Source organism: Rhamphochromis sp. 'chilingali' (assembly GCF_963969265.1).
Source record: "Rhamphochromis sp. 'chilingali' genome assembly, chromosome: 15".
Lineage (NCBI taxonomy): Eukaryota > Metazoa > Chordata > Actinopteri > Cichliformes > Cichlidae > Rhamphochromis > Rhamphochromis sp. 'chilingali'.
This window is the reverse complement of record NC_137942.1, coordinates 28,550,136-28,569,851: the sequence shown is the minus strand read 5'-3', so window position 1 is coordinate 28,569,851 and position 19,716 is coordinate 28,550,136. Positions and strand designations below refer to the sequence as shown.

The following is a 19,716-nucleotide window of genomic DNA, read 5'->3' as shown; positions in this document are numbered from 1 at the left end:
AGTGGAGCTTCCTCTATGAGGTGATGGATAGGTTTGGCTTGGGGGCTGACTTTATTCTCTGGGTTAAGCTACTATATTCCTCGCCATCCACCTGTATTCGTACTAACAACAACTTGTCTTTGCCTTTTCCACTTGAGAGGGGCACTAGGCAAGGGTGCCCTCTCTCACCCCTCCTATTCGCCATTGCTATCGAGCCTCTTGCAATATGGCTGCGTTCAGAGGATAGATTTAAAGGCATTACAAGGTTCGGTGTGACTCACAAACTCTCCCTTTATGCAGATGACTTGCTCCTGTACATTTCTGACCCTCTAAACTCATTCCCGGTGCTTTTTGACATACTGGACCAATATGGTACACTGTCAGCATATAAGGTCAATTATCAAAAAAGTGAGTTGCAACCCCTTAATTCCCTGGCCAGAGCTCTTCCCCACTCAATAGTGCCTTTTAAGTGGACAGAAACCGGATTTAGATATTTGGGGGTTTTTATTTCCTCTTCTATACATAAAATGATGAGGGAGAATTTTCTATCCCTACTAGAAAATGTTGGGAAAGATTGTGACCGTTGGACTTCTCTACCATTGTCAGTGGCAGGGAGAGTTAACCTGATAAAGATGAGTGTCCTCCCAAAATTCTTGTATCTTTTTCAACATGTCCCGATTTTTCTTACCAAGGCATTTTTTGACAAGTTAGAAAAGATTCTGTCACATTTCATATGGGGAGGGAAACAAGCTAGAATTTGCAAGTCTATTCTTCAGTCCTCTAAAAGTGATGGTGGTCTTGGTTTGCCCAATTTTAGACACTACTATTGGGCAGCTAACATACAAAAACTTTTACAATGGGTTCATAACGACCCCCCTGTAACAGCCTGGGTACAAATGGAAACTGCATCTAGCTGTTACTCATTATCATCAATACTCAGCTCACCACTCCCTTTTTCTCCAACCCTTGTTGGGGATAATCTAATAGCTAAGGAAACAGTAACTATTTGGCGACAGTTCAGAAAATACTTCGGGCTACTTGGACCGTCTTTGCTAACACCTTTATCAAAAAATTTTAATTTTGCACCTTCAAACACTGATGCGGCCTTTAGTAGTTGGAAAGATAACGGACTTAGGACTGTTAAGGACTTGTACAGTCAGGACACCTTTCTATCTTTTGCTGACCTATCGTCCAAATACGACCTGCCTAACTCCAACTTTTTTCGCTATCTTCAGGCTAGAAATTTTGTAAAAACGCAGTTCCCTCACTTTCCCAATCGGCCTCCAGAAACAAATCTGGATATCATCCTGCAGACGAACCCTCATCAAAACAGACTGATATCAGCCTTGTATAAAATACTAGATGCTTTGGTCCCCAAATCCATTTCTCATATTAAGCTGAGATGGGAGGAAGAGCTTCAGACAATCATCTCACCACCTTCACACCTCACAGCGCTTCCTTATCACCCTGACGGTGCTTGCTGCACTACATAGAGAACCGGAAAATGTTTTGCCCGTTTTGTGGCGTTAGCTTCAGCCTCTTCACCCCTTTTTGTGCTTCCTGTGGACGGTCTCTGGAGCTTTTGCGGGACACAGACCAGGCTGAAGGATCAAACTCCCCGGGGACATCAAAACAAACAGAAAATTCTGAACAAAGTAATTTTGATATATTACTCACTTTTTGTTCTCTTCAGACAGTCTATGCTATTTCAGTTAAATAGCACGTTTATTTACCATTTTGGCTCCGGTTTCTGTTTCTGTTTCCTTATACTGTATTCTCGTCTACGTTTAGTAATGGAGAGTGCTAACCCCGTTTTGATGTCAAACGTTTTTCATTCAACCAGAACAAACATGTCCGTCATACAAGCAGTTCATGGAGTACAAAAAATCAAAATCCAAAGAGCGTCAGGCCTTCAGCTGTGGAGCAAAATTAAAACTCAAGCAACAGAGTAAACCTGTCAAGGTAAGCCATCACAGGTAACTTTATAAACGAGGATTTGGCAATTATTCTTAAAGTGATCTGGCTTTTATTATTTGTTTGTAGATCAATATCGGATTTATGGTGTCACAACAAACCGACTTAAAACCACTAAGAGGGAAAACACTGCCCTTATTTATTACCCCCGAAATTACAGCCCCTGACCTCCTGAAGCAGGCTGTAGAAAAAATGAGAACATTCAACAAGGACTTGGTGGAGGGACCATATGTCCTTTTGTATCCTGACTGCACAGAGGTGATAAATGTGCCTGGGACAGAAAGGCCATTCCGATTGGCAGACTACAAAGAGGAAATAGGAAAGAACTACAACAGGATTTCTCTATTCATTTGCCCAGAGAGCCACTTCAAACGAGGTTTGTTAATTTTATATTTTGATGTGTTTACATATACAACAACTAATAATGTGTCTACTTTCTCAGCTCTGATTGCAGAGGATGGTACCTCAGACTCGGACCCTGAGATTGTGATTACATCAAGAAGCACAGCTGAGTTCAACCAGGCAGACACATTGGTGTGTACTTTTTTTCCCTCTCCACCATGCCAGAGGCCTGTGAGTGGCCCTGGCAGAGGTGCATGTCCTCTGAGTGCTCTATTTTTTTTCTCTATAATGATCATAATTCTGTAGCATCCATGGGTCTATTATTTTCATTGTGTGATTATATGTTCTTTAAAAAAGTATTTTTTTTAAGTATTGATGAACTATCTAAATGCGATACGAAGTTGGTGAAAGCTTTGAAAAGTGCATGTTTTTCATCTTAGGTTTTCAAACCACAAGACCAGAGTACCCCTAATGGTAAACATGCAGAGAAGGAGTAAGTTATTTAAGAGCTTGTTCTGCTATATATTAGAGTTGGGCAATACAATATATGTCTTTGTTTTATTTCAGGGAATATTGATCACGATATAAACCGCTAGATTTGTACATATTAAATGTGCCGTTGCTCATGGTAAATGGTAAATGGCCTGTATTTGTAAAGCGCTTTATTAGTCCCTAAGGACAAAGCGCTTTACACATCCAGTCATCCACCCATTCACACACACATGCACACACTGGTGATGGCAGCTACATTGTACCCACAGCCACCATGGGGCGCACTGACAGAGGCGAGGCTGCCGAACACTGGCGCCACCAGTAGGCAATGGGTGAAGTGTCTAGCCCAAGGGCACAACGACCAAGACTGTCCGATCCGGGGCTCGAACCGGCAACCTTCCGATTACAAGGTGAACTTAAAATTTCACATAAGTAAGATGTGAAATCCTCAGAAGCTTGTTTTGATTTAAATATTTATTTCCTGTCATAAGTTCAGACAGACGGATGTATTAACATATTACATCCGTTTCAGATAACTAAAAAAAGGTACATGTTAAAAACTAAATCAAAAGTCAGGGATAAAGATTTCCAGTTTCAAAAGACAACAAACACCAGATCACTCAATTGCTTGGTCAATTACATTTAAAAACAAAAAAGAATGATTCTAAACATAAATCTTAGTTTACAGTAAGTTTTACAGGAGAACAGACATAAAATTGACAAAGTCTTTGTCAATATCAAATGAATAAGCTAAGAAATAAAAGCAAATTCTCCTAATCTCTCCTTGTATATTTATTTTAATGGTTGGTTTAGATGTAAATGGTGCCCAAACATCTCCACGGGTGGCGCTGCTACTTCACTGTGCTGCAGGTAACAAGTCACCCTAACTGGACATGATGCTGTTCCCAGAGCGATTGGTTGCTGCGCTACTTGATAAGGATTGACTATTCTTATGTCAATGAAAAAAAAGAGTGATTAGAGGAATAAGCAGCATATAAAATGGATGGATGGATAGCTCTATTGCAATAGTCTCATATTTCCTTTGAGAGAAAAGTATACTGCAATACATATTGTTATTTTATTGCCCCGCCCTAATATAAATATTTATTGGTTTCATAGCCTTTTTATAATGTTGGTATCATAAATAATATTGAACTGTATGAGCTTCTTATCTGGACATTTTAATTCCAATACTCTTATTCTGTTTCAGACATGCTCCAGGACCTTCATCTATCATACAGCCATGTCAGGTATTTGGGCAATTTATGTCAGCATGACGTTTTTTGCTATTGCTGAAATAGTACAAAGCTATGTATGTTTATATACAGTATGCAATTTTTGTTCTTTTTTTTCCAGATTGTAATATCTGATACAGAGGATCTTGATCACCAAAACGAAACGAATCCAGTCATGAGTCCCTATAGGTAAATAAAATTGTGTCTTATATGTAATTTTAAATCTGTAACTACAGTACACGTTTGGGTTTGTGAAATGGGTAAAGATAATTAAAGGGTGAATAGAAGTTATTCTAATGTTGGAATTATAATTTCTCAACAGTAAATATGCAGACCTGTGTGCCCCCTGCATTGAGGACGAGGATGAAGAGCTGGTTGAAGTTGCTTCACCGATTGATGACAGAGCACTGTAAAATATCAAATACTACTTCAAATAACAATGCTAAATTGTATAGTCTTGCATTCGGTCTTTCATTTTTGTGATTACAGGGAAGACGTTAACATTAATCTACCTGACATCATTGCAAACTTATCCAGTGCTATTCATCATGGAAGTGTCAGCAGATTCAACATCTCAAGAGCAAATGTCTGGGATGGAGCAGTCAGGGGTTTCAGGCGGTTGTCATACTCTGAAACCAATGACATGCTGGTTAAATTTACTGATGATTCTGGCATTCTAGAAGAAGGACTTGATGCAGGTGGCCCAAAACGAGAGTTTTTGAGTCTGCTAATGAAACACATGAAAGATCGTCCCATTTTTGATGGACCCGAAGGACGTCGATTCCTCGTCTACAATGCAAAGGGTATGCAATGATCAGATGTTTGATAAACTTAATTTAAAGACTTTTTTGGACTTTTAAATCAATTTGTTTTTAATTATTATCAGAAGCAACTCATAATAATTTCTTGGATTATTTCAAAACAGCATTAGTCTGTCTATCTGATCGATCTATCTGACATCGATCGGATCTGATCGATCGGTAGAGAGAGGTGTGTGTGTGAGAGAGTTTATCATTTACTGTATTCATTCACAGCTGTAAGGGAGGATGAATACTACCTAGCAGGAAAGATGATAGCCGTGTCAGTTGTGCATGGTGGTCCAGGGCCCCATTTCCTGTCAGAAGAGCTGGTACATTATCTTGCAGGCCAGACTTCAGTAAAAGCAACAGTTGCCTCAGTCACAGATGACGACATAGGGAAAGCTTTACAAGAGGTGAGGACAGCGCAGGATTTGAATGCAGGATAGAACTACAGCTTCTTCATCTGTATGACATTAAAAAATTCTTTCTTTGTGTAGGGAAAAAACAGGAATGAAAATCAGACACGTAAGCTTACATTGTGTATGTCCATTTTTATGGGTTTTTCAGATCGACAGTGCTGGTTCAGTGGATGTCCTGCGTGACTGTGTCATAAAACACAGTACTATGCTACAGGTGGCTGGTTGTCTAAGGCATGTTTCCACAGTTGAGGAAAAGAAAGACATTGTGTCTGACTATCTCCGGTGGTATATAATTGCTCGAAACTCATCTGTAATTGACAGGGGAGACAGGTGAATTATTGTTATGACAGTGTTGTTCATAATTTCCGACTGAAATATTTTACATTCTCCAAGGTTTCCAAAGTTCACAGTTTGTCCATAGTTTGTGCATGTACTATGAACTGGTAAATGACACAAAGTTCTCCTCATTCTTTAGATTTAAAGAGGGTCTTTCAGCACTTAATTTCCTGAGTGCACTCCAGCAACACCCTACTTTGCTTTCCCCGGTCCTGTGTCACATGGAAAAGAAACTCACAGCCCTTGAACTTGAGAGACTTTTCAAACCTGACTTCAGCCCATCTGGAAGTAACAGGAGACGTCTGGAAAGTCAAACTGTGGGCTACTGGTCAGACTATCTGCTGGACTGTGAAGGTTTATACCAGTATTTCTTTTAGTACTCATTACAAGACAATGTGTTGAATTCACATATACATATATAATTTTTTTTTTAATTTTTTGCAGAATCACAAACTGCTGTGTCGTTGGGCGATGTTCTGATGTTTGCAACTGGGCTAACATCACTGCCACCTTCTGGATTAGATCCACTACCAAGCCTACAGTTCCTGGATGACTCTTTATTCCCGATGGCAAATACATGCTTAAACTTATTGAAACTACCAATGATAACTTCATATTCCTTGTTTAAATCCAACATGGATTTTGGAATTCAAAACTCCCCAGGATTTGGATGTTTCTAGAATGTCTGGCCTTGTAGTTCAAACCTGCTGTTGATTTATTCCTCAAGTTTTTAAGTCAAATTTTTTTTAAAATATGTTATGAATAGGAGAAGGTGGGACATACTGGCGGTACAGCACAAATCCATTATAGTTTACCAGGTTTATTGTAGTTTTATTAGATAACCCAGTTACTTACAGCTGCTTCTTCTTGGCATTACATTGTAAATTCTGTAGGTTTTTTGCTACGGGACTTATCCAGAAATCTGTTATGTATTTGAGCATGTTTTTTTTATTCTAAAATGTAGGTACATCTGTTCAAAGGAGATTTAAAATGCAATCGCTAGACTTGATTTGTTCAAAGTTTTGACAGTGCTACTAAAAGTAAAGGCATTTAAAGGTGTACTGTGTTCTACTCTTAAAAGTTGTAATAAACACACAATACAGTGCAAGATGTGATTTTGATTTGATTTATTATTTATATAAATGTTCAGGACTGTATCTCAACTTCCATCAGCTAAACAAGGACCAGAATTATCAAGACATTCAGTAAGAATATGCTTTTACAAACACAAACTTAAACTTTTGGCGTCTTCAGCCAACTCATGTAGCCTAGTTCAAAAAAGCAGCATATGCTATAGGTTTTGGTGAAAACAACAAAAAGCCAGGTTTTTGTTTTTTTTTAGAAATTTGCAATTTCTATTAACTTCATGTAAAGTTCAGTGGCAGACTCCCAGCAGACGGGCTTTTGAAAATGATTTTGCTCCATTACAAAATTCAGATACTCCTGTATGTTTGAGTCCCCACATACAACTACTGACAGCCTAGACTCAGGAAAAGCGTCCAGTTCAGATTGTTGAATCAGGAATCCACAGTCTCTGGAGCCGTATCTGTGATCAATGGAAGACAATTGCATTAATATAGGTTTACACATAAAGTAATTATTTGATCATTATTATCCGTTACCTGTGGGGTAGGTAGTACAGTTCATTTGGCACACCTCCTGGACATGAAGCTGTTCTTGAGGGACGAATCCGATGAGTGTTCCACAGCTTCACACATTCATCAAGATCCTTCTGAACAATGACAGTGAAGCAAAATCTCAAAAGGCACTGATGCTCGTGACTTCCATTGAAGTGTCCAGCATCTCGAAGATCCGCAAACAGCTCCAACCAAAACTGAGCCCTAAAAAAATTGTTTAGAGATAGTTTAGTTTGTTTACATGGCATCGTTTCACAACACGTCATCGCATGGCACTTTACAGTTCATTTTAACTGAATCATATATAGACTCCAGTCAGTTTAAATGTTTTCTATCGAAAGGGATTGCATACAGGCAAAACTCTAAAACATTTCAGTAATGTGCAAAAGTTAATTTATTTTAGGAATTCTAATTAAATGTGAAATTAGCGATACTGAGTCATTACATACAAAGTGAGGTATTTCAAGTATTTCTTACAATGTTAATGATTAAGACGTAGAACTTATGAAAAACCCAAATTCAATGTCTCTAACAATTTGTATGTTCTATTTGTTTGGGTCCTTTTTGCATAAATTACTGCCTCCATGCAGCGTGGTATGGATGCTATCAGTCTGTGGATCTTTTGAGGTGTTATGGAAGACCAGGATGCTTCAGTAGCAGCCTTGAGGTCTTAGCCACTACACTATGTTACACCCCTTTCATCCACACTTACATTAGACAAAACTTTCTATTAATGTGCTTTGATAGTCTCTGTGAACATTCAAATTCTTTTAAGGTGTTCTTTATGGAGGGTGTCAATTATGTTTTTTTTCCCACAGCTGTCAGGACAGCAGTCATGTCCATCCTGTGAGTCCTCCTGAATTAGAAAGACCATTTAGAGGCTCAGGAACCCTTTGCAGATGATTTGAATTAATTAGCTCATAGTAGAGTGGCACTTTAAATCTAAAATATTTAACCTTTTCACAATATTATGGTTTTGAAGTTGGGTTTTTCTTAAGTTCCAAAGCATAATCATCATAATTACTAAATGGGCTAAAAATGTATAGTTTGGCATACAATGAGTATTTAATATCGGTTTTACTTTTTAAGTTGAATTACTGAAATAATAATAATAATAATAATAATAATAATAATAATAATAATAATAATAACAACAGTGGATTGCATTTATATAGCGCTTTTCGAGGCCCTCAAAGCGCTTTACAATTCCACTGTTCATTCACTCTCACATTCACACACTGGTGGAGGCAGCTACAGTTGTAGCCACAGCTGCCCTGGGGCAGACTGACAATAAATCAACTTTTGCACGACATTCAAATTTGTTACGCCTTTAAATATCAGGCAAAATTAAATGTTATATTTACCTTCCTTTTCGATATATGGACCACCAGGACTCAATTCGCTGGTTATTCGTTGATGAACCAAACATGTGACTGGACTCTCCGCTGAAGTGGTCATCATGATGGTGACGTAGTGCGCACTGAACTGCAGCCATAATGCCGTTTTCTGTCCCACAGTCAGTTCTCAGTCTCATCGGTACAACACCAAGGCTCCCAACACATGACAAGTAATAGTAAGCTATAACCACTGGATTATTATTGGTTGGTCCACATTCTAGCCACAAAACCTTGCGTGAAAATCCATCAATGCACCCTGAAATGGCCAAACCGAATGGTTTGAGCTTGTCATAACCATCAGCATGCCACATGTAGTTGGGTCCCAGCGAATGATAGGTTCTCCTAATGAATCTTCTGCGTGTTCTCATCTGGCATCCATGAGGATTAAGCTCCCGGAGTATTTTCATCACATCATCCCTCTTCACTTTAAGATGATGCTTTTGTTTAAGTACCTGCCACATTGTTCGATACCCAAACAATCGCCCAGGTCCTTGAAGCTCCGCTCTGATTGCGTTAATGATCGTTGTTCTGGAGTGAAAATATTTTCTTCGGTAAAGTCCAGCATTATTAAGTTTACTTTTAAGACTCCTTAAACTTATCTTTACACCATGCAAACTTAACATCATGTCCATGATAACACTATATGAGTGACCTTCGTTGAAATATTTAATGCAGTACTGTAGGGTGTCTGATCCTTCAGCCTGGTATGTGTCCCGCAAAAGCTCCAGAGACCGTCCACAGGAAGCACAAAAAGGGGTGAAGAGGCTGAAGCTAACGCCACAAAACGGGCAAAACATTTTCCGGTTCTCTATGTAGTGCAGCAAGCACCGTCAGGGTGATAAGGAAGCGCTGTGAGGCGTGAGTTTCTCAACGTTTGTTGACATCCCGAATCACTTTTCTGAGCTACAAATATGGAGTAAGCCTAATCGTTGTGCCACTTCCGGTATTTCAGACAATCCCTTTCCGTCAAGGATTTTTAATTTGTTGTGGATTTTTAATTTGTTGCGGTTTTTTAATTTGTTGTGGATTTTTGATTTGTTGCGGTTTTTTAATTTGTTGTGGATTTTTAATTTGTTGCGGTTTTTTAATTTGTTGTGGATTTTTAATTTGTTGTGGATTTTTAATTTGTTGCTGTTTTTTAATTTGTTGTGGATTTTTAATTTGTTGCGGTTTTTTAATTTGTTGTGGATTTTTAATTTGTTGCGGTTTTTTAATTTGTTGCGGTTTTTTAATTTGTTGCGCTTTGCACTTCCCAGCCACCGTATATATGTGATGGTGGCATTTTTTACTTTTATGATTACACATGTCTGGAAAATGAAGTTATATTCTTGTTATGTGCAATAACATCAATGTTATTGTATACGTAGATTAGCATAAAGAAACAAAATAAATCTTCAATGTTGGCGTCCAATTTTAAGTGTGTGTGTGTGTGTGTGTGTGTGTGTGTGTGTGTGTGTGTGTGTGTGTGTGTGTCAGATCTCTGAATCTGACGTAATCCTCTGGATATTGAATGAGCTGACTCTTGATTATCTGTGTCTTACAGGGTTAGGTGGTGCTGGGAATGTGGAGTTGTAAGGGGTGCACAGAAACGGTATCAAGTCGTTCCAAGCTTTTGCATCACTACAGATTAAAACATCCACATTTTGGACGTCGTTCTCACTTTCCATGTACATACCTGCATTGTCCATGCACCTTTAAAACGTGGAATGCCCTGGAATCCACAGCACGGGGGTCACTACTAAAAAAAAGGCGATTTTCAGTTGCCACCTTTGCGAATGCAATGATTTAGCATCAGAGCGTGATTATTTTGCTCACATATATGCGCATCTTAAAAGAAATGAGACACTTACTTGTATGTTTCTAGGCTGCAACTTTAAAACAAACATTTACTGTACATTTAAATCACACAAAAACTGTAAACACAGACATTATACACCAGGTGATTTTAAACGAGGTATAGTAAGAACAGGAATCGCACCTACAAATGAATTTGCGGAAAATAGTCAGGAGTTTGTAGATCAGTTGGATACTGTCATTCCTTCACATGGTCAGTGTGATACTGAGGACTTGCAAAAAGTCATAGAGCAAAGTTTTGCAAATACTCTGCTAAAGCTGGAGCATTTGGTCCATGTGCCAAGCACAGCTATTGATGTATTTTTAGAGGAACTCTATCATTTGATACGGTCGGCACCTGTACCATTATCCTGTGATATTGTGACGAATATCTTTAATCAAAGAAACCTCCCCATTGATAAAGATCTCATTACAGAAACTATTAATGCAGTTTTTTCAGGTAATCCTGTACTAAGGTCCATTCAAAAGGGTGGTCCGCTAAGCACAGCATATCTGCGTAAGCAGTATTACAAGGAAAATTTCTGTGTTTTAGAACCAGTTGAATATATACTTGATGCTGAAAAGAAACACAGTTTCCAATATGTCCCATTGCTGAAATTGTTACAGCAGCTGTTGAGTAGAAAAGATGTTGTTGATGAAGTTGTGAAATGCCATAAACAACAGGTGGGAACAGACTACTGGGTCATATCATTACAAGTCTTCAAGTGATGGTTCCCTATTTAAGGAAAACTTTTTCCTTTCTGGAGAAAATCTAAGGATTTCCCTACGTTTTTATGTGGATGACTTTGAAGTCTGTAACCCCCTTGGTACCTTATCGTCCATCTACTTGTCAGTGTTGTGCAAAACCACTGACGTTAAAACTTATGGTTATGACAAAATCTTGGAACCTCTTCTACAGGATCTGAAAACTCTTGAAGAACATGGCGTTTATGTTCCACTATTAGGAGAGTCAGTCAAAGGTACAGTCGTAAGTGTAATCGCAGATAACCTTGGAGCACACAGTGTTGCAGGATTTATGCAAAGCTTTTCTGTAGAATACTATTGCAGATTTTGCACAGGGAAGAGCAGTGATATTCAGCTGTATTCTGTAGCGTCTGGTGCTTTCACGCTAAGAAGCAAAGACCTTCACCAAGTCCATGTCAAACAAGCCCAAGATACAGGTACAGGCTGTTGTGGAGTGAAAAGAGAATGTGTCTTCACCAAAAATCTGTCCCACTTTCATGTCATATTTGGTTATCCGCCTGATCTTGCTCACGATGTTTTTGAGGGTATAATCCCAGTAGAGTTGGCTCATTGCTTGACAGTTCTTATATCAAAGAAGTTTTTCACTTTAGCCGACTTAAACAATGCGATTCTGAAGTTCCCCTACAAATGGGAAGATAAGACAAACAGACCTCATGTAGTGTCACAAACTTTCTCTAGCACCAAAACAGTAGGAGGAAATGCGCATGAGAACTGGAGCTTGCTCCGGTTCTTGCCTTTTTTAGTTGGATCACTTGTGCCTGAAGATGAGCCTGCATGGCTTGTTCTCATGACTCTGAAGGATATCACAGAACTTGTCGTGTCCCCTGTGCATAGTGATGACTCTCTGGCTTTTTTGGAAAGCAAAATTATAGAGCACAGACAGCGATACCAGGCACTGTTTCCTGATGTTAAGCTACTACCAAAACACCATTATTTGGAGCACTATCCACAGATGATTAGGTTTTTTGGTCCAGTTGTTTGGCTGTGGACAATGCGTTTCGAGGCCAAACACAGCTTTTTCAAGCAGGTCATGAGACACACAAGCTGCTTTAAGAATGTGCCTCTCTCCTTGGCCTCAAAGCATCAGATGATGATAGCTTACCATCTAAGCTCCCCATCTCTTGGCAAGTCTGAACTAGAGGTCTCGGCTGTATCAACTTTTCCAGTGGATTTGCTTAAAGAGGAGATGGCTAGAGTCATTAGGCAAACATTCCCTGACATTCTAGAGATAAACCTTGCACAGTGTGTGACAATAAAGGGCATAACTTATAGGAAGGGAATGGTACTGGCCCACAGGGCAGCTGGTGGGTTGCCAGAATTCTGTGAAATAAACCACATCTGCATTGTAAACCAGAGCATATTCTACATTGTCAGAGAGCTCGGTGGCTGGTACAGGGAGCACTACAGCGCTTTTGAGCTCAACTCAGTATCTGCAAGAATATTCACTCTTGTTTCACTCCGTGAACTCCTTGACACTTATCCACTGGTTGACTACAAGATCGGATCAGTCCGCATGGTGACTTTAAAAAGGCATATAGAAATAAAAGGTGTGCAAATATTTGTAATAAGTTCAGTCACATGTATTTCACTAGATAGATTTTTTTTTTTTTTTTTTTTTTTGTATATCTGACCTTTTATAACTGACTGATATGTATGGGTAACTGTATGAAGACTAAACTGAAGTTATTCTTTCTGGGTGTCTGATGTATTGTTGTTGTTTTTTTTCGTCTACAGAATAGCTGCTTGAAATGGGGACCCCTGTGATCCTAAAGATCATCTTGACTGATGGAACCTGTCAAAGGCTCATTCTCTCCAATGGACCACCTGAATCAATTGAGGATCTCATTGTTGAAGTCAAGAGACAGTGTGGTCTTCAGGGCGATTTCAGACTTCAGTTTATGGATTCCTTGTTTGGGAATGAGTTCCTTAATCTTACCTCAGTTTCAGAAGTGGCAGACAGAGGGACTCTTAAAGTTATTGACATGTCAAGACCCACCACTATGCAGCATGAGGATTATATCATTCTTGATCCTGTCCAGGACTCCGAAGCCCTCAGCTGTTCCTCTGTTAACGATTCTTCGTACCTGTCTGGTGGATCTGTGGACACGGATGTGTTGTCATCAAGTGAGTCAACAAGCTCACGATCTTCTTGGCCTGCTGTCTTTTATGTGCCCAAGTTTTCGTATGATGCTGAATTACAACTTCAGCAGGCAAAAATTGCGTACAATCAGAATGGAACTGCACTTATTCCAGATCCCAAGTTGAAGTCAGCCATCCTTGAAGGTTTGGTGCAGGAAATTGTGAAGTATAAAGTGTATGTCAGTGATAAAGAAATGGATCAAGTAGCTCAGAGTCTGATCAAGAAGCATCCCTGTCTAACTGAGACAGGCTCCAACACTGGATTTGGAGGATGGAAGACCAGTTTAAAATATAAACTCTCAAACTATCGCACCCAGCTACGAAAACTGGGCTGCCCAGAGGTGACTGTAAACTCTCTAAAGAACAAACCTGTTGGAAGATGCAGTGCAGCCTTTGGTGTCAAAAAAGCAAAGAGGGCAGAAGTTAACTTTTGCCCAACATACCCACCAGAAGAAACTGAGGAGAGCCTGGAGGCAATGCGGAAAACTTTACTCTTGGACATAAAGAAGAAGAACAACAGAGAGTTGGTGAAATTCAAGATGGAAAAGACTTTTGCCTACAGAAGACATGAAGTTGTTCGTGATGCACCAATGGTAGAGGCTTTCATGGCAAGATGGCCTGCTCTATTTGATGTCCATGAGGTAAAGTTTGACTCACACCGGGAGTTCTTGGAAGAGGTGTTAAGCTAAAATACTTTAGGCACATTTAACAGCCAATTTCTTCAGCATTGGTGATTGTGGCCTTCTTCCTGGTGTTAAACATTTGAAGCTCACTCTTTTGTGCTGATGTTTTCAGATCAATGCTGAGTTTAAAAGAATTACCACAATCCCCCTTCAATCAAAGTTCCTGTCTCAGATGGATCTCCACTTAGACAACCTGGTGAAGCTGTTCAAAAGAAGAGGAGGACAGCTTGGACAAAGACTGAAAAAAGTTGTGGCACAAATGGATAATGTAAGTGATAAAGCCTTAACACAACTATGACCCCTTTTGGACAAAACTTTTAATTGGTTAAAAATTGTAAATGTTTTTCCAATGATAAATGCTGTCATCTTGTACTACTTTTACATCTGCTTGTTTTTGTTTTAATCTACTTAGTCAACTTTATTAGTATGTGTGCCTTTACTTTGAAAGCATTCATGTAAAGTACAGTACTAAAACCTAAAATCAATGAGAAGGGCTAACTGAAGATACTAATCACACAAATTTCATTTCAGTGTGAAGATGTTGATGCTGGACGTGAGTGTGTCATTAAGGGAGTGTGTATCTACATGGGTGAAGATCCTGACAACCTTATCCGGGAGTATGTGGTAAGTACTTGGGGTATTTTATTTTATTTTTTGGGGGGGTGGGGGGGTGACTTTCACCAGTACATCATATTGCTCACTTGCCATGGATTGAGTAACATGACTTTTATTTTATTTATTTATGTATTTTTTACAGGACATGGATGAAGACGCCATCAATGAGGCCATTGAAGACACCACTGTTGGAATTTATCTTCTTAAAGAACAAGCTTCAGCAGATGAACAAGAAGACATTGGAGTTGTCCTTGAAGGCATCAGGGTGGTGAAGAATTTGGATAATGTAGCATTTGCTGTGGTAATGCTATTTGGACTCATGTATGCACTAAACCTTGCCTACCCTGCTGACCTCCGCTACACCTTTGAGGTTTTCCAGAAGGTTTTCATGGAACTAAACTCTCCAACAAAGTTCTTGCTCTCAAAAACCGTCTGTTTCACTGAAGGGTCAAAGACTGCACTTCAGCAATTCTTTACTGAACACAAAACGAAAAACTGCAATGTTATACTGCTGATACTGTTTGTTTGGGGTTTTTTTGTTGTTGTTGTTGTTGTTTTTTCTCATGTGACTGCACTTCGAGGTGACACTTTTTTTCTTTTCTTCCTTTTGGTGGTATTGTATTGCGAGAAATGTTTACAGAGGTTTTTTAGCAATGTGCTCTGGGTCAACCTTTACATCCTGCTTATATGTTCAAAAGGAAGATTCCTTTAGGTGTTTGGTATTATGTGACAGTGTCATTTAAGCTTCAATTTAGTAAAAAAATTCTGTACAGCTAAATACAAAATGTGACATGTATGAAGATATATCTTATCCTTAATAGCAGCTTGCTGCCTCTTTGAGTTTTGGAAGACCAATTTAAGCTGAAGTTGTTCTATATATGTACAGACTTGATCATTCAAAGCAGCTTGCTGGTTTCTGTCTCTTAAACTCCAGGTAACAGGAGTTGTAGAAATGTTAAATGCAAAAAAAAGTTATATTTGTGTAAGCCTGTTTGTTCATGGATGCTTTTTGATTCTTTTTCCAAGTAGGCTTAATTTAGTTTCAAACTTTTAATTGTGAAATTAAATACAAATATGTGTAAGATGACAGGATCATTAATAAGCACTTATTTGTAGCTTTCTTGTATTGCTGCTAAGGTCAGTTTTGAGGGGAAATATTTACAAATGTTTTAAATCTTTCTTTCAGTTATATCTGCAGGCAATCGCTAAAACTGTGTAACAAGTTTATATGCTTGCTGTTTTCACTGCTGTTAAAATAAAGGTGAACTTTTCAGCACTCCCATTTTTTTTTTTGCCTTTTTTGTCAATAACATTTAGTTTATATTTACATTATTATATTGTACATAGGCAAGAAACCAAGGACTGAATTTTTATGAAGTTGACTTAAAATAATTAAGTAGGATTTAAAGCCATAATTTGTGTTGCAGGAACATAATTATAATGCCTTTATGTTACACAATTTCATTAAGTACCACTGACAATCAAAAATACGTTGGTGTTAAACTTTAAAATATATCAACATTACGTAATACATTGATATTTTGGTAACAGACAAACAGTATGTACATCGAACATGATTTTTTTTTTAAGTAATCTAATGTGAATGAAATACTTTGGCTTTACAAGTAATTATTACTTGTTGGAAAGTGGAAAATTAAGTCAGTCATACTTATTCATATTATGTGGGACCGATGTACACAATAAAATCAAGTAAATTGAAAGAACTTTTTTTTTCAGTGTACCCCTTTCATGTAAACATCCAAGGGAAACCCTGGGTCAACTTAAAGAGTTAAGGTTTGTGTCACCACTTATTCTAATAGACAATGTTAGGGTCAGTGAACAAAGATATCCTGGATTTGTTGAACCCGTAGTGTAGAGCCCACTGGGGTATTCCAGGAAGCAGGTTTAGATAACAACTCCATGTTTGTTAACCCTGAAATGATGGAAACACGGGGTGTGTTCCACACATATGCAGTACCTCTCTCCTATTCCTCGGTAAAAGAATTGCTAAGGACTTACGAAATGAGAAGAGCTATTTGCTGAGAATTGGAACAGCCCTACACTTGTCTCTCCTTAACAATGTGATGCCAGATGTCCACCGTATTGAAACTACAGAAGATGGACTACCTTACTTTGCTATGATGTGTTCTAAACCCGGTGTGTTATGGAGGTCATGAAAAGCCTGTGAAAAATATCTTCATTACAAAGGCTGATGTTCTAAAGAAGGAACGTTTACTAATGTCTGCAGTTGCATGAAACCATCGTCTGATCTTAAAAAGTTGCTGGAATTACTAAAGAGGCTCAGAGTCAATTTGTGACTGACAGTTGTGAACAGGGCTATCTTTGCAGCTTGCTTAATGGGATATGGATTTGTAAGCTTTTCACTTCCAGGAGGAGACTTTACACAGTTGTATGCAAAGCACTGGGCACCCCTGATAATCTTCACGATTTTCCTTTAGAAAACATTGGTTCTTTACATCAGCAATTTCATTTAAATATATCAGCAGATGACCACAATGATATTTTACAAGTGAAATCAAGCTTTTAGGATTTACAGAAAGTGTGCAATAATTACCACTGTAACTTAGTCACATATAATTTGTGCAAAATCTGACGCCACGGGGGGGGGGGGGGGGGGGGGGATCAGGCTTTATGCCTGTTGTTTTACACGACAGTAAATAATGTTTGTCCTGTTCTGCATATGTGATTGGTTAGCTGTTCCACACAGATTTCAGGTTCATAGAGTGGAAGAGATTGTAATGATGCAGCTCTCCTTTGGATAAATCCTGAGCTTCACCTCACAGCCCCCTGATCATTCAGTGAGCTAGTTTAAGTCATTGTACCGTTTATAAGGTTGGGCAAACCTGCAGTCTGCTGAGACTGAAGAAGTCACCTGGATGATGATGAAATGTTTCTCCCGCTGAAAACGTCCAGATGAACAGAATCAACTTTTTGGGATTTACTTACCTGGATGATTGAGCATGCATCAAGACATGTGAAACCATGTATGTGTCACAGTTAATGTTAAGCTACACAGCATAACATTAACTCTACACAAGTGGAGGTACACAAACTATATTACAGACATTTTATAACCCTACATTTAGAGAGTAGTAGTAGTGAATGCAAAAAAGTGGGAGGAGCATAGGATGATGTAGCTCAGCTTGCCACAATGCTTCTCTAACTACAGCAATCTTATCTCAACTGGACTACTGTAATTCTCTATATGCAGCTGTTAGCCAGTCTTGTCTAGCACGGCTCCAGCTGGTCCAGAATGCTGCAGCTCGTTTCCTGACACGTTCAAAGAGACACAAGCATATTTCCCCGATCCTCGCCTTACCTTACCTCGCCAAGCTTTAACATTCGCCAAGTTAAAGCTTGGCGAATGTTTTGAACCATTCGCCAAGCTTTAACAGTAGATAATGTGAGTGGGTTGCTACAGAACATCGTTAAGGTCTTAAGTTTTCCCACAAAAAGCAAACTTTTCAAAGGGAATTTAGACATAGAGCTCTCAATATCCAACCAGACAGGAGAAGGCTGTTGTACCCAATCGGCAGCTATACGCATATGGGTGCTCAGCTGATACTTCCTTATATCTGGGAAATAAAGGCCCCCTTTTAAGGATGGAAGACATAACGTGGATATTTTAAGATGAGGTTTCCTCCCTGCCCAAACAAAGGAGCTGAACCAGCCATTTAGAGTTTGGATAGCTTTATGTGGAAAAAGGGTCGGAACCATCTGTATTGGGTAAAGTAGCCTAGGTAGAATATTCATTTTCAGAAGAGCAATACAACCGAGCCAGGATAACGGTAAGGACTTCCATCTCTCTAGATCTAGTTTGACCTGCTCAAATAGGGGGGTAAAGTTACTTTTATACATCTGTTCAAAGGCGTGAGTAACCCTAATCCCCAGATACGTAAAGCCCTGTGTGGACCAAGTGAAGGGAAATGGAGAAGGGGCCCATAGTTTTTGTTTCAGACTGCCCAATGGCATCTCTTCTGATTTATTGAAATTAATTTTATAGCCTGAGATTTCACTAAACTTATTAATAGTTTCAACCAGAGAGGGGATTGATGTTTCCTGCCGAGTCAACACAACAAGTACATCATCAGCATACAAAATAATCTTATGCTGTCTTTGTCCTACAGATAGACCATGTATGTCCGTCTGAACTCGTACTGCCTCTGCCAATGGTTCTATGGCTAGGGCAAAGAGCAAAGGGGAGAGGGGGCAGCCTTGTCTGGTTCCCTTCTGTATCCGGAAGTTGGAGGACCGCACCCCGTTTGTAAGAACTGCAGAGCAGGGATTGTTATAAAGTAACTTAATCCAGTTTATAAAGTTTCCACTGAAACCGAATTGATGTAGTGTAAAAAACAGGTAAGACCATTCAACACGGTGAAATGTCTTCTCGGCATCAAGGGAAATTACCACACCAGGCAGAGATTTTTGTTGGAAGAACTGGATCATATTCAATAACCTACGCATGTTATTATATGAATTGCGCCCTTTAATAAAACCCGTTTAGTCCTCATTAATAAGCGAGGGGAGTAAAAGTTCCAGACGTTTTGCTAATATCTTGGAGAGGATTTTCAGATCCACATTCAACAAAGAGATTGGCCTATAGGAGGGACAATCTTCAGGTAGCTTGCCCTTTTTAAGTATAAGGGATATATTGGATTCCCTTAAAGAACTGTGCAAGAGACCCTTTTTAAAGGAGTCATTGTACATGTTCAGCAGCGGGCTAGCTAAAATTTCTCTGAATTCTTTATAAAACTCGGCACATAGTCTGTCTGGTCCCGCTACTTTGCCAGCCTTCAGCTCTTTAATAGCGTCTAATGGTGTCAAATCCCATCTTAAAACACGTTTTTACTCATTGGCTTTCAACACCGCATGAGAGTTACCTATCTATCCACCTAGTCATCTGTTACCAGGTATTTGTTATTGATGTTATTTGTTACTGTGTAATTTTTGTTTTTTGGGTTTTCTTTTTATCTTTGTAAAGCACTTAGGTCAACATTTTGTTGTTATTAAATGTGCTATATAAATTAATAAAAAAAATAATAAAAAAAA

General features: G+C 38.9%; 2 protein-coding genes and 1 long non-coding RNA gene across 4 annotated transcripts; 2 read left to right on the top strand and 1 right to left on the bottom strand.

Annotated features, from left to right (window-relative positions):
* Nucleotides 1–2,074: 2,074 nt before the first annotated feature.
* On the top strand, nucleotides 2,075–6,310 carry LOC308411654 (G2/M phase-specific E3 ubiquitin-protein ligase-like). 2 transcript variants are annotated; one of them, XM_080905626.1, is made up of 11 exons: nucleotides 2,075–2,329; nucleotides 2,396–2,487; nucleotides 2,736–2,788; nucleotides 3,998–4,037; nucleotides 4,144–4,211; nucleotides 4,345–4,431; nucleotides 4,512–4,825; nucleotides 5,057–5,235; nucleotides 5,390–5,571; nucleotides 5,717–5,931; nucleotides 6,022–6,310. In XM_080905626.1, the coding sequence occupies exons 1-11, from the start codon at nucleotides 2,146–2,148 to the stop codon at nucleotides 6,255–6,257; spliced, it is 1,650 nt and encodes a 549-aa protein (XP_080761752.1). In that variant the 5' UTR covers nucleotides 2,075–2,145; the 3' UTR covers nucleotides 6,258–6,310. The 2 variants fall into 2 exon arrangements, with proteins under 2 accessions (XP_080761752.1, XP_080761751.1); XM_080905625.1 differs by having other exon boundaries at nucleotides 2,075–2,487.
* Nucleotides 6,311–6,736: 426 nt separating this feature from the next.
* Nucleotides 6,737–9,662, bottom strand: LOC308411631. The gene is made up of 3 exons (XR_013974426.1): nucleotides 8,579–9,662; nucleotides 7,200–7,418; nucleotides 6,737–7,123 (listed from the first exon to the last, which is right to left on the bottom strand). It is a non-coding gene; the product is annotated as an uncharacterized lncRNA (long non-coding RNA).
* Nucleotides 9,663–12,957: 3,295 nt separating this feature from the next.
* LOC308411794 (uncharacterized protein) lies at nucleotides 12,958–15,865 on the top strand (the record flags this gene model as incomplete). Its single annotated transcript, XM_080905820.1, has 5 exons — nucleotides 12,958–13,989; nucleotides 14,144–14,299; nucleotides 14,563–14,655; nucleotides 14,789–15,028; nucleotides 15,845–15,865. The coding sequence occupies 5 exons, from the start codon at nucleotides 12,958–12,960 to the stop codon at nucleotides 15,863–15,865; spliced, it is 1,542 nt and encodes a 513-aa protein (XP_080761946.1).
* Nucleotides 15,866–19,716: the final 3,851 nt, after the last annotated feature.

Bases quoted from the DNA above. Each gene is read 5' to 3' on its own strand.
- LOC308411654 (XM_080905625.1), top strand. From the start codon at position 2,146: ATGAGAACATTCAACAAGGACTTGGTGGAGGGACCATATGTCCTTTTG. The intron at 2,488-2,735 runs GTGTGTACTTTT...TTTTCATCTTAG, and splicing joins TCAACCAGGCAGACACATTG to GTTTTCAAACCACAAGACCA. The intron at 5,236-5,389 runs GTGAGGACAGCG...TGGGTTTTTCAG, and splicing joins TAGGGAAAGCTTTACAAGAG to ATCGACAGTGCTGGTTCAGT.